We start from the raw sequence: 13,634 nt of genomic DNA, 5'->3' as shown, positions 1-13,634 counted from the left end.
AAATCATATCACAGCAGTGTTTCAAGTTACGGTTGGGCACCCGGGGCATATGTGCTACTGCCAAGCTGATTCCCTGGCACTGTGAAGTATTCCAAACCCTGCTGCACCTTCAAAATGTTCGGTATGTTATTACTGTCGGGCTAGGTTGCAACTTACTTATGTAAATTTGTACTAGATAATCCTTGGTTATTTTATCTTCAATTAGGTGATCATTCCTTTATCACAATAATAATTATTTTATTCACAGGGGAGCAGAAGGAGCGTTCTGGATGGAATAATAGCCTTCTTCAGGGAGCTAGACAAGCAGCACAGTGCGGAACAGAGTGGCGATGAGTGAGTACCACAGTTTAAAAGTGCAACACATCGTCACAGATTCACCTCCACCCTGAGCTCCATCGTTAGTGTGGCTTTGCCTTCACCCCTTCCTTCCCCTCAGTACAGAGCTGTAGTCCTCCCAAGCTACTCTGTCAGGAGGGTAGGATAACGCAGTCCCTTCCAGTCTTACTCACACGCTTCAAGGAAGGCACCAGTCACTGCTGTAAGATCCAGGTTTGACATCTGTTTATTAGAGGAGAACTAGGAAACACTTAAGTGCTCCGTGACTTAGTGTTTCTTAGTTCTCTTAGCTCTTAGTCCGTCTGGCCAGTCAGATGAGCCTCCCGCTACTATAGATAGAGCTTAAATTATGTTACACTGTGGCGAGAAGAGACTCTTAGGGTTCACATCGTGGGAAGATAAGTCAAAAGGATGGCATCCCAGCGACAGCACAACTGCTTCAGACTGGGATGGGGAAACGTCCTGTTTTCACCAGAGCCTGACTGATAAGAACTATCATATGCCAACAAGGAGAGCATTTTCAGCTATGGAATAGATTAAAGGCAGAGTAAAATTTTTGAGAAAAGGGGGTGTTTTATCTTCAAATACGAGTGTACAGAGTGTTTATTCTGTGCTAGGTGCGTATACTGTAAACCTTGCATGCTTCTTGTAGATGTGGAAACCATGAAACAGGAAGTAAGGTATAATGATAGCCAGAAAATAACAACCAGGATTTGAGTCCAAGCAGCTTGGCTGAGGAACTCGTCAGTCAGCTGCCTCCAGTCTGTAATGACCTCTGTTACTCAGCCCGCAGTGCTGATGAGAAGGTGGCTCTCTACGTTGACTTAGGCAAAGGTGACAGCAGGTTTCAGAGAGAGTAAGGAGCTCAGTTCTGATCACGTTAGATTCGCAACGCATATCAGCAGCCCATGTGGAGGGAGCACCGAGCAGGTAGGGGTTGTGTGTAGAGGAAAGTCTGAACCAAAAATAGAAATCGGTAGCCATTTAATTATCGAAAGTTAGGGACACATATACATGTAAATGGGAGGGCACCCCAGCCAAGGGACAGAATGGAATTATCTAGGGGAGACACGAAACGGATGGAGCGATGGGGGAGGACAAGAAAGGTCTGCAAGGAAACCAGGTATTAGGCACATTGCTTATAATCCCTGCATTTAAGGAGCTAAGGCAGATAGATCACGTGTTCTTCAAACTCAAGGCCAGTTGGGACTTTATTGGTTTTGGCCATGTGGGAGGTCATCTGTAACCCTTGTGACAATGTTGAGCAGTGGTGGTGCACACCCTTAATCCCAGCACTTGGGAGGCAGAGGTAGGAGGATCTCTGTGAGTTTGGTCTACAGAGTGAGTTCTAGAACAGCAAAGGCTACACAGAGAAACCCTGCCTACACCCCACTCCCCTCAAACAACAAAACAAGAAAGGACAGTGAGTCACTGGATGGGCAAGGGTAAGGAGAGGACAACGCCTGGTGGAATTGGGTTGGAGCTGGGGAGAGTGTAGGAGGTAAAGCATGGAGACACTGGCTAGAGACAAGGCTTCGTCAGTGTTCGTGAGAAGCGGGGTGGACTTGCCTCTTCTGCTTCCCGAGGTCCTGCAGCTTCAGCTGCTTGTCTGTCCTAGCAATTTTTCATTCCATAGCCCTAACCTAGACCTTGCTGTTGAACCTCCTAGGTTGTCAGAGCTTGTTACTGCCCCAGCAGACGAACTTCATCACGTGGAAGGCACTATTATTCTGCACATCGTGTTTGCCATCAAATTGGACTGTGAATTAGGCAGAGAACTTCTGAAACACTTGAAGGTCAGGGCAAACATTTTTTTTTTTCTTATGTCTTTTGCCTGCTTTCAGGACTCTTTTTCTCCTACTGGGTTGCATCATTCATCCTTGATAGAGGATTTGTGCCTACTCCTACGACATCTTGTTGTACCATGTTCAGTGATATCACTGGGAGGCCTGCTCTTTTCTGAAGAGAAACAGAGGATCAGCGGGTTATGGGGGAGAGGGAGGGAGAGGAACTGGGAGGAGTGGAAGGAGGGGAAACTCATCAGGATGTACTGTATGAGAGCAGAATAAATTAAAAAACAAAAATTTTTCTATGCAGTATCTTTCAAGTAACTTTGAGAACAAAAAGTCTTTAAGTTGAAGTTTATTTTTACAAAGACATAGTTAATAAAAGCATATTTTATATATACAGTAAATAGATATTATAAAGCATGTATGAGATTGGTCTGTATGAGATAGAGTGTTTGTACTGGACTCTCTCTCACGTCTGTTAGTGACCAGAAGCACTAATACAGAACATCTGGGAGTCTAGAAGATCATTTTTTTTTTGTCTTTGGAAGTAGACTATAGATGCTATTCTTGAACCCATAAGCCAACAAGCTCCATTTAAAAGCCTTCCCTTTGCTGGTCAGAGTCTAAGCTGCTTATTCTGGTGCCTCGGGCTTCCTTACTCTTTCTGTAAAGCCTCCCGCTCTGCCACATCTCTTTTGGCTGCTCGTGCTCTGTGTGTCAGGCATCAGACGGCCATTTGCTGGACTTTTGGTGTTTCTCTCTCTCCATTCTCCCATTCTAGGCAACTGGTGAGGATTACGGCTCCCCTGCCCTGGTACTTTTGCTTTTAAATTTTAATAAAATTGCCTTTGAACTCTAAAAGTAAATAAATTAATTCAAAAATGCAATATTTTTTAGAGGCCTGTCAATGGCTCAATGGGCAAAAGCAGTGGTCCCAGAGCCTGACTATCTGAGTTCAGTCCCTGGGTCCAGGATGGTGGAAGGAAAAACTGACTCTCGGAGGCCGTGCTGTGGCCTGTGGGTGTGTGCTCCGGCAAGCCTGCCGCGTGTGTGCACTTATGCACACAATTTTAAGGAACCTTCTATAGTGCAAAACAGCAAAAGGACGGTTATGTTTCTTCCTTCCTTTTTTAAAATTTATGTGAGTACACTATAGCTGTCTTCAGACACACTAGAAGAGGGCATCGGATCTCAATACGGATGGTTGTGAGCCACCATGTGGTTGCTGGGAATTGAACTCAGGACCTCTGGAAGAGCAGTCAGTGCTCTTAACCACGGAACCATCTCTCCAGCCCCCAGTGTTCACTTTTTAATGTGTTCAGAGTAGTAATTATGTTGCTGTTTTCACTCGATCTTAGCCAAAAGGCCAAGCAGTGATTGCTGCTATTTTCAAAGAATCAGTTTATACTCTTTTCTTTTTTTCTTGTTTAAAGATGTTGCTATTATGTAGCCCAGGTTGGTCTTGAACTCAACTATGTAGCCAACGCTGTCCTTAAACTCCTAGTCCTCCTGGCTCAACCTTCGCAGTGTTAGGATTACAGAAATGTATACCGTCGCCTGGCTGTGTGATGCATAAATTGTGACTATTAACTGTTTTCCAAAGTAGCTGATAGTTTACATTCCTGTCCTTTCCTCTCCTGGCTTCGTGACCTCTGTCTGTCTGTCTGTCTGTCTCACTGCTGCTCTTGCTATGACCCGTGTGCAGTGACATCTCTCCCTTTGACCTCTCACTTTGCATTTGGTTAATTGGTAGTAAGTGTTCTTTTTTTTTTTCTTTTCTTTTCTTTTCTTTTCTTTTTTCTGGAGCTGGGGACCAAACCCAGGGCCTTGCTCTTGCTAGGCAAGCGCTCTACCACTGAGCTAAATCCCCAACCCTGGTAATGAGTATTCTTTCATGTACTTATTAGTTCTCATTTTTTTGGTGAATTGTCTTCAAGTCTTTTGTTTTTTCTTAAATCAATTTAATTCTAAGTTGTGCTTTGGGTCTTCTATGTAAGAACCTTATTCCTAGTCATACAGATTTTCTCCATGTTCTGAGTGCTTCATAGTCTTACCCAGTCCGTGGCCGTTTCCGATCTACGGAGGAGCTTGTTTTCCAGCAGACTGCTGTGGGGTAATGACTGTTTCCTTCATTGTAGGCTGGACAGCAAGGGGATCCCAGTAAATGCCTGTGTCCCTTCAGCATCGCTCTTCTCCTCTCTCTCACGAGAATACAGAGATTTGAGGAACAGGTATGATTTTTGTAAGGCTACTGTGATGCTTTTAGAGCCGGCAGGAAAGAGTACAAGAACCCATTTTTGTTTGCTGCCGGAGAACTTGGGATTCCTGGCGTCTGCCTCTATTTCCTCTTAGAAAGCCAGGTTATGGTAGCGTGAACTAAGAGTTGTGTCACCTGCTCAGGTGGCAGGAGAGTCAGTCTGGTTGGCTGACCAGCAGCCGTCTCATGGTCGCATTCTAAGAACTGTCCCCGACAATCAGTGAAGAGAGCGGGAAGTCCTTGTCCCCCCTTTTCTTCATGAGTTCCAGGATCCGGAGTGCCGTTTTTTTGTTTTGTTTTTTCCTTCATCTTGCTGCTCTGTTTTGTGGTTCAGAACAGTGATGCCTACCCTTGGAAGCAAACGGTGGAATACTGAGTTACACAACCTGCCGTTGCTGACTTATTAGACAGTTTGAGACAAGGGTGCTGGTGAGAGGGCTCAGCAGCTGAAAATACTTAATTCTGAGCCTGACAACATTAGTTCAGGACCTAGGAACCACGTGGTGGAAGGAGAGAGCCAACTCCCGGAAGCGTCCTCTGACGCTCTGACCGTGGCATGCACTCCTCCCCACCCCCTTCCACCCCCAAACACACAGGATAAAGGTTTGAGACAGGGTCTAAGTTGCCTAAGATGGCAGCAGACTTGTAATTCTCCCGCCTCAGCCTTCAGAGTATCTGAGGGCATAGGCTATTCCACCAGACCCAGCGGGGAAGCGTGTACCCTGGTGTTTAGCCTTTCTCGGGAAGGCCTGTCTTGAACTCTTCTAAGTTCCCACTAACGCTCACAGCTTTTGTATCATCTTAATCTCTTTAAACAGTTGCCGTAGGGTTGTGTGTGATCTCAGGTCAGAAACTATAATTTTGGCTCATTTTCTTATTTCTTCAATTATATTAGGTGTTTGATTTTTTAAAGACTTCCGTTGTAAAAAGCTTTAAGGATCTTCAGCTCCTCCAAGGCTCAAAATTTCTTCAGACTCTCGTCCCTCAGAGAACTTGCGTTTCAACCATGATCCTAGAAGTGGTGAAGAATAGGTGAGCTGATGAACCATAGTCCAAAGGTGTTTGAGGGTCTGGGTTAGAGAAAGCGGTGGGGGGCTATGCTTAGGGCCACTCGGCAGTAGCTAATGGCTGTAGGATTGAAGCTTCAGCCCTTCACATCGGTAGGAGAAAATGTTCCTATATTGAAGGGAAAAAAACAGCTTTCCATCTCTGGGCTACTTTCCTAGACACCCACTATATAACAGAAATATAAAACATTGTTTTGGTTTTTTTTCCTTGATACTGCAACTCGGTTAGATGAAGTCTTTATATTCTTGTGTAAGTGAAAATACTGTTAGCAGAACCAGGTTGACAACCACGCTTTAATACCAGTACTGGGGAGGCAGAGGCAGGTCTGAGTTCGAGGCCAGCCAGGTCTACAGAGTAAGTTCCAGGACAGTCAAGGCTACACAGAGGAGACCCTGTCTACAAAAACAAAAACAGCAAAACAAAAATCAGCAAAAACACTAAACTGTATTTACTTTGACCATTGAAGTCTGTGGCTGGGAAGTTGGAAGTGAAGTATTTATTGACTTAACAATTGTAGGCAAATGATTTAAAACTACAAGGGAAACATCGGTAGCCGTCGTAGACTTTTGTTTGTTTTGTTTGTTTTTTTTTAATTTTAGGATAAATATTAGTTGTTGTAACAATCTTTATTATGGCATGCTTTTTTTTTTTTTTTTTTTTTTTGGTCAATGAACCCATAGAATAAATATAAAGTTTTATATTTTAAGCCCTAAAGGCCATCTTTTTCATGGACTGGAATTCTGATTCAGAGTCCGGTGTGACCTCGGCACATGAGGCCAATGGAGAGCCTGAGTCCTTGTTTCAGAGCAGTCTACCCATTAAACAGCTCTGAAACGTTTCTGTCCATTCTGTATCTGGATATACTTTGTTGGCTTGGATTGTCTGAGACAGAGGCTCATTACAGAGCCCTGGTTAGCCTTGAACTTCTGACAATTGCGTATGCCACTATATCCAGCTATTTCTAGTTTCTCTTTTATTTATTTAATTTTTAAAGTTAGTGGTATCTTTCTGGTATGCTCCCAACTGAATCTCTCCAAGTTAGATCAAAGACTCAGGCGGTGCATAGCCAGGAAATGGGAGCTCTGCCCATCTTCTAGAAGTTTCTACCAGCCATGGGAATCTAGCAACATCTTCAGCTATAATCTAGCAGAAAAAGGTTCTTGCTACCAGACTTTAGCAGGGAAAGTGAGGATGGCATCATTATAATCTCCCTAAATTATTTGCTGGTTAGTTATACATGGTTTCTCCAATCAGTTAATTAACCTCAAAATAACATTATATTTTATCACTGTTTTTTGGGTACCTCAACTTGTCATATTTTGGTAATATTTTATTTTATTTAAATATCTCTCTACTTATTCGTGTGGAGAGAGGCACTAGAGAGAGGCATTTCTGCTCTAACATGTTTCTTAAAAACCCTTTGTTCTAGAAAGCTGTGTACCCAGGGCAATAGGCCCTGTCGGGACAATAAGATGGGACAGAGCTCATATGTATTTGGCTTTGTGGGTTTATGTTCATCACATAAGAGATCCTGGACCTCACCTGAGCAGCAAGCTTACGTATCTTCAAAAGGGCATTTGTAAACTGCTGAATTATGGGAAAGGGGCAAAATGTGTAAACGCTGGCAAGAAGCATGTGCTTAATGCCTCAGGCGTACTGACTTGTGACCTAGGCTAGTGGGGGAACAGACAAGGGAGCAGACTCAAGTATTGTGTCCTTCTGTGGTTTGCCATGTTTAGTGGTTGGGTAGGCTGTGTTTCCCCATGTGTTTTGAAATGTAAAGCATTTCAATGTACTAGAAAAAAAATCTATAAGCCAGCAAAAATTTCAACTTATATTTGCCCGCTTGCTAATTGTAGGCACTCCTCTGAGCTATAACTGATGGGGGGACTGGAACCTGTCCTCCATGACGAGAAACTCAAGGAGCACTTGGTTCCCTTCCTTCCTCTTTTTCTTTGCTTCCTTTTGTGCAGAGCTGGAGATCAAACCCAGGGCTCTGTGCACACTCAGAGTGCTTTGCCACTGTTAACAGACTTACTTGGACTTCATTATAAGTTTACTGTCTCTTTGCTCACCTCTGTTGAATCACATACCTTTCTCCTGGGGGGAAAATGTCATAAATGTGTAATTCTTGCAGTAATTCTTTCGGATAGAATTTGTGGATGATAAACTTTGAGTTTTTTGATATCTGAAATTTTTATTTGGCTTTTCTACTTGAAGAAATGTTAATTCATGGTCATTTTTCATTGTCTTTTCCCCCTAGAATTGCTGGTGGAAAGTGACGATTTTCTGATTTTTGTGTTACTATAGATAACCTATTTCTTTTTTTTCTTCATAGAAACTTTTACAACTTTGTGTATTCTTATCTTTTCTGAAATTTAACAGTTGATGTTTATTTAACTTTCTTTTTCACACTGTTGAAAACTTAGGATCTTTCTGTGTAGTGAGTATCTTTCCTACACACTACGATACTCTGAGATGGCTCAGTTGGTAAAGTGTTTGCCATGCAAGCCTAAGGGCCTGAGTTGGGGTCTGGATGCCCAGTGTGAGCTTGTGAGCCCAGCGCGGGGAGGTGGAGATGGAGCTCCCTCTCGCCTGCTGGCCCGCCAGGGTAGCTGCATCCAAGAACTCCAGGTTGAGCGAGAGACCATCTTAATGAGTAAAGTGCTATAAAGAAAGTTTTAAATAAAATAATAAAACTATTAAGTGGAGGAGTAGGAGGTGAATATGATCGAAATACATTATACAAAATTCTCAAGGAACTAATAAACAAAAACACCCTGTCAACGTGTTTTTACACACACACACACACACACACAATCTGTTAACTATGGAAAAATAAGAGGTTTTTTGAACTGATCAGAAAACAAGCCTCATTTCTCACACGGTTTATACATTGCGTGTGTGTATCATTTGTGTAGTTATATATGTATATATGCCATTCATATATAGGCTACACTAGCCACACACACGTTATACATACATTTTGTGTGTGTGTGTGTGTGTGTGTGTGTGTGTGTGTGTGTGTGTGTGTGTAAAGAGAGAGAGAGAGACAGACAGACAGACAGACTGAGACTTTTGAGACAGGGTCTGATTTATCCCAGGTTGGCCGTGGAATTCCTTTTATAGCCAAGGATGACCTTGACCTTATGACCTCCAGCTTCTACCTCTCAAATGCTGGAATTGTGGGTGTATGTCACCAGGCCAGGTTTTATGCAGTGCTGGGAATTGAACCCAGGACTTCGTGCATGCTCAGCAAGCACTCTATCAACTGAGCTATACTCCCATGTGTGTATCTTTCTATATTTATACGTACTATTAGTGGAGAGAATAGAACATATACTAGATTTATCTTGATCCTTTCTCTCCAGAGTAAATATTGTTAAATCTGTCAAAATGCACAGCTGTCTCCTGTGTTCTTTAGTACTGCGTTATGCTTCTCCTGTGTTTTAACAGGTAGATATAATGATATAAAAACCTATTCAGGCTTATCCCTTCCACTATAAAGGGAGACATCGAGTGGTAATCACCAAGGTTCTATTGCTTACAAGGGTTTTTTTGTAGTTTAGCTTGTGCTGTTAAAACCACATCTATGCTATAAATACTTACTGAGTGCTGTGTCTAGCTATATGGCTGAAAATGTAACTATACATTGGTCTTAACCCTAGAAAATCTCAGTCTAGAGAGAGGGCCAGCTTTGTAAGCATGTGCACAGTGCTGCATAGAAGGGAGAATTAAAGAACAACTGACTGAAATCTTGAGTGGAAATTTCAAGTGATCACTATACTGAAAAACTATACACTTCTTTTTATGTGTTTTTTTGTTTCTATTTTTAAAAGGTATTTAAGGTAATTTAGGTACTTTGTTTTTGATTGAGGATTGAACTAGGGTCTTGTACATGCTAGATAAGCATTCTGCCACTGGCTTACCCCTCTAGCCCATAGTGTCAGGTTTCCCCTTAGTAGGTGGTCTACCTGCCTGTGGAAGCTTCTTGCCTATGTTTCCATGACTGCGTTAAAAATTCTGTCAATCAGGCTGGAGAGATGGCTGTCCACTGGCGTCCAGAGTTCAATTCCCAGCAACCATGGTGACTCACAACCACATATAATGAGATCTGGTGCCCTCCTTTGTCCTACATGCAGGACAAAATACTATATACATAAAATAAAAAAGAATAATTAAAGGAAAGAATTCCATCAGATATCAGTGCATGCAGAGAAAGAGGGTCTGAGTTAAGTGAGTAACGGCACTGCGTGTGCGGTGGGCATTCAGGAAGATGCTCTCAACTACACTTTGTTTTTTTGCAGTGTTCATAGTTGGGATCATGTAACTCAAGGTCTGATAGAATTTGGTTTCATCTTGATGGATTCCTATGGGCCAAAGAAGATTCTTGATGGAAAAGCTGTTGAAATTGGCTCCAGTCTTTCTAAAATGACAAACCAGCATGCGTGTAAGCTGGGAGCTAATATCTTGTTGGAAACCTTTAAAGTAAGTTTGTTGGCTAGTTATGTTAACTTGACCCAAACTAGAGTTATCAGAGAGGACGGAGCCTCAGTTGTGAAAATACCTCCATAATGTCAGGCCTTAGGCAAACCTATAAGGCATTTTCTTATTAGTGATTAATGGGGGACGGCCCAGCCTGTTGTGGATGGGGCTGCCCCTGGGCTGGTGGTCCTGGGTTCTATAAGAAGGCAGGCTGAGCAAGCCATGATGAGCAAGTCAAAAAGCAGCACCCCACCATGACCTCTGTATCAGTTCCTGCCTCCAGGTTCCTGCCCTGCTTGAGTTCCTGTCCTGACTGCCTTTGATGATGAACTGTGATATAGACACAGCAGCAGAACAAACCCTTTCCTCCCCAAGTTGCTTTGGTCGTGGTGTTTTGTCATAGCAGTAGTAACCCAAGTATAAATAGAGCAAGATGCTGCTTGGGAGTTTGGCAGATAAGGACGTTTGACAATGGCAGAGTGTGTGTGACAGCTTAGGATGGAGTCGAAATCGTACAGGTCCAGGTTGGTGAATACATTCTCAGCTTTCTTTTTATTTGTGTGGGAGAGGGAAAGGTATGTGCATGTGAGTGTGCAAATACACTTCCCCTGTGTGCACATGTGTACAGAGACCAGCACAGAATGTTGGGTGTCTTCCTCTAATAGTTTTCACTTTATTGCCTCGAGACAGGACTTTTCACTAAATCAGAACCTTAATTTTAAATGGGACATAGCTTTCTCACCCCCACAGCAAATAGTGCGTTAGCTTTTTGCCTCTGACAAAGGCCTGGGAATAACAAATTTAAAAGAGGAGTTATTTTGACTCAATTTCAGATGTTTGAGTCTGCTTGACTGGCTCAATGCCTTGGGCCTAGATGGATCAGAATATCATTCATGGCCGCAGGAGTAGGACAGAGGAGGCCACTCAGCTGACGGTGGCTGGAAAATGGAGAGACAGACACACAGAGAATGCACAAAGAGTCAAAGAAACAGGAGAGAGACAGACAGACAGACAGATACCAAGTCAAGCCTGTACTAGGTAGATTGTTCCTTCTTTTTCCATCCGTCCTGTACCTACTGCTAATTTCTGCCCATGTTCAGGGCAGTCTGTCTTTCCTCAAGTGCTGCCCATGTGCCAGCCGTGCTCGATGTGTTTCGGACTAATATAACAAAATCAGGTTGATGACCATGCCTTTAATCCCAGCACTCAGGAGGCAGAGGCAATCAGATCTCTATGAACTCTGTGAGTTAGAGGCCCAGCTCGGTCTACATAGCGAGTTCCAGGACAGTCAGAGCTACATAAAGAGACCTTGTCTTCAAACCAACATCAAGTTTTCCATCAAAAAGAACCATCATGGCCCTGGGGAGATGGCTCAGCATGTAAAAGCACTTGCTCTTGTGGAAGACCTGTTCTGTTCCCAACATCCTGTGGTGGCTGCAGCCCTCCGTATTCCAGTTCAAGGGTGTCCAGTGCCCTCTACTAGCCTCCCTAGGAACCAGGATGCATGCACATGATGCACATAAAAAGAATCTTTTAAAGAGAAACATGGCAAACAACATTCTTAGGATAAGATTTTGTTTTAAATCTTTTTTAAATCAAGACGCTCCATTTGATTTCAATAGTGTTAGCTATATCAAAATATCTGTAGAGCACATAACTGCTATTAAACCACTCGCAGTCTGAGTCTAAAATATTTTGCTATCAAAGTAATCAGATTCAAGCAAGAGTTTTGATAAAATGCACGTAAACTTTCATAAGTTTTTGAGCACACCTGCTGTGCTTCTTGGAGCTGAGAAGACGTTGGTTAAGGTTTGTTTCTAAAACTTTCCACGGGCTTTTAACATTGATGTTTTAAAAGAAAAGTTGTGTCAGAAATGTGGCCGTAGACTGCACTGGATACCTAAAGTCGGAATAGTCCTTGACGTCTGACCCCAGAGTTCACAAGTACTTTTGGGTTAATACAATAAATATTTCCTGTACCGAACAAATCATTTGGATGCAGATTGAGAGAGGTGTAATTCTGTTCTCTAGATGATTCCTGTCATATCCTGACTTGTCTGAAAAGTTGGATTTTGTACATATCGGAATATTCTTGTCCTGCCTAACATGCATTGATGCTGTAGCAAGCTGCGTTACCCAGGCATGCTTTGTTGATTCTGTTCTTTTTAGATCCACGAGATGATCAGACAAGAAATCCTGGAGCAAGTCCTCAATAGAGTTGTTACTCGAACGTCCTCTCCCATCAGTCATTTCTTAGGTACTGAACTTCAAGAAGATGAGTTCTTACGAATATTTCCTTTTAAATGTCATAATGATTCAGTCTGGGGGCATCTATGGGGTTGAAGAGATGGCTCAGTGGTTAACACTTGCCATGTTCTACTGGGGGTTGAGTTCAGGTCCTACGAACCCTTGTGAATGCGAGGTGGGCAGGGTGGCCTATTTGTAATTTCAGCCTCAAGAAGTGGGGACAGGGAATCAGAATCCCCAGAGCAAACTGGCTGGCATAACTAGTCATTTTGATGGGCTGCGGGTCTGACTGGGAGACCTTGCCTTGATGAACAAGGTGGAAGGGGATAGAGGAAGATTCCCAGTTTCAACCTTCAATCTCTATATGTGTGTGCAAAACACGTGTACCCACTCACATATGCAGCATGTGCGTATACACTCATGGACACCACACACACACACAAGAAATGGAAAAAAGGAAATAACAAAACTTGTCTAAATCTATTACCTTTTTCTTACCCCCAGCTTTGCTAAAAGCTCTGTTGTTTGACCTGTTTCAGCTTCTCTGAGTCTTCTGAAGTCCTCGGAACTAATTGTTTCTTACCACATCCATGACCAGATTTTTCCACCTTTTTTATTGGCAACTTTTCTTTAACCCTTAAATTTTAGGGTTCTGTAAAGTTCAATAATTAATATTTTATTATGCCTTTTAACCTTATGGTGTCTAATTGGTATAATCACCACATTTAAAGCATGACAACTTAATGACCTTTAGTGTGTGTGCGTGTGTGTGCTGTGAAGCTGTTAGCATAGTCAGTTTAGGCACGGGGGAAGCAGAGCTGAGCAGCGTAACTAGGTACCGCTGTACCCGTTAGAATGCATGAGATTAAAAAGAATGACCGTGGTCAGGAGTAATGGCACATGCCTTTCACCCCAGCACTAGGAGGCTGAGGCAGGAGCATCTCAGTGAGTTCAAGTAACAGGCTAACCAAAGCTACATAGACCGAGCCTGTTTCAAAAAAAAAACAACAACAACAAAAAAACCTACATCAAATGTTAGTGGCAGTATTGAATAACTAGAAACTGTTGGAGAAAGGTAGAGGGTATATTTAAAAAAAAAATGTAAAATTGGAAATATAAAAAAATTAGACTTCATCAAATTATAAAATTTCCTTTCTGTGTGACATTACTATAAAACTTGAAGTCAGTCCAAGGCTGGGTTCTGGTCCTGGCTCCGCATAGTATCTGTCAGCGGCTCCCCTGGCTCCTGGCAGTCATCATTTTACAGCTTCTTCTTCCTGACCACACTGGGGTTCCCACCCCAGGCTTCGTCCATTGTGTACTGCTTCACTGTAGGATTCTGATTTTGTTTTCTTTCCTGAGCTTGTCTTGCAAGTAGACTCTTCTTCCTTTGGTTAGAAACTCAGGTGATTAATTTCACACCTGTCTCTCTTCTCTCTGTTGAAAAGTAC

General features: G+C 42.7%; 1 protein-coding gene across 1 annotated transcript in view; it reads left to right on the top strand.

Annotated features, from left to right (window-relative positions):
* Fanci (FA complementation group I) overlaps positions 1–13,634 on the top strand; it is a 55,364-nt gene that overhangs the window by 14,875 nt on the left and 26,855 nt on the right. The window contains exons 9-14 of the mRNA XM_032893383.1: positions 248–333; positions 2,006–2,132; positions 4,265–4,357; positions 5,279–5,415; positions 9,759–9,939; positions 12,106–12,193. Of these exons, the coding sequence (XP_032749274.1) occupies positions 248–333; positions 2,006–2,132; positions 4,265–4,357; positions 5,279–5,415; positions 9,759–9,939; positions 12,106–12,193 (712 nt within the window). The remainder of the gene's footprint in view (positions 1–247; positions 334–2,005; positions 2,133–4,264; positions 4,358–5,278; positions 5,416–9,758; positions 9,940–12,105; positions 12,194–13,634) is intronic.

The sequence above is a fragment of the Rattus rattus genome, chromosome 2, assembly GCF_011064425.1.
Source record: "Rattus rattus isolate New Zealand chromosome 2, Rrattus_CSIRO_v1, whole genome shotgun sequence".
In the NCBI taxonomy this organism is placed as follows: domain Eukaryota; kingdom Metazoa; phylum Chordata; class Mammalia; order Rodentia; family Muridae; genus Rattus; species Rattus rattus.
Note: the sequence above shows the minus strand (reverse complement) of the source record. Positions and strands in the feature narration are given on the sequence as shown.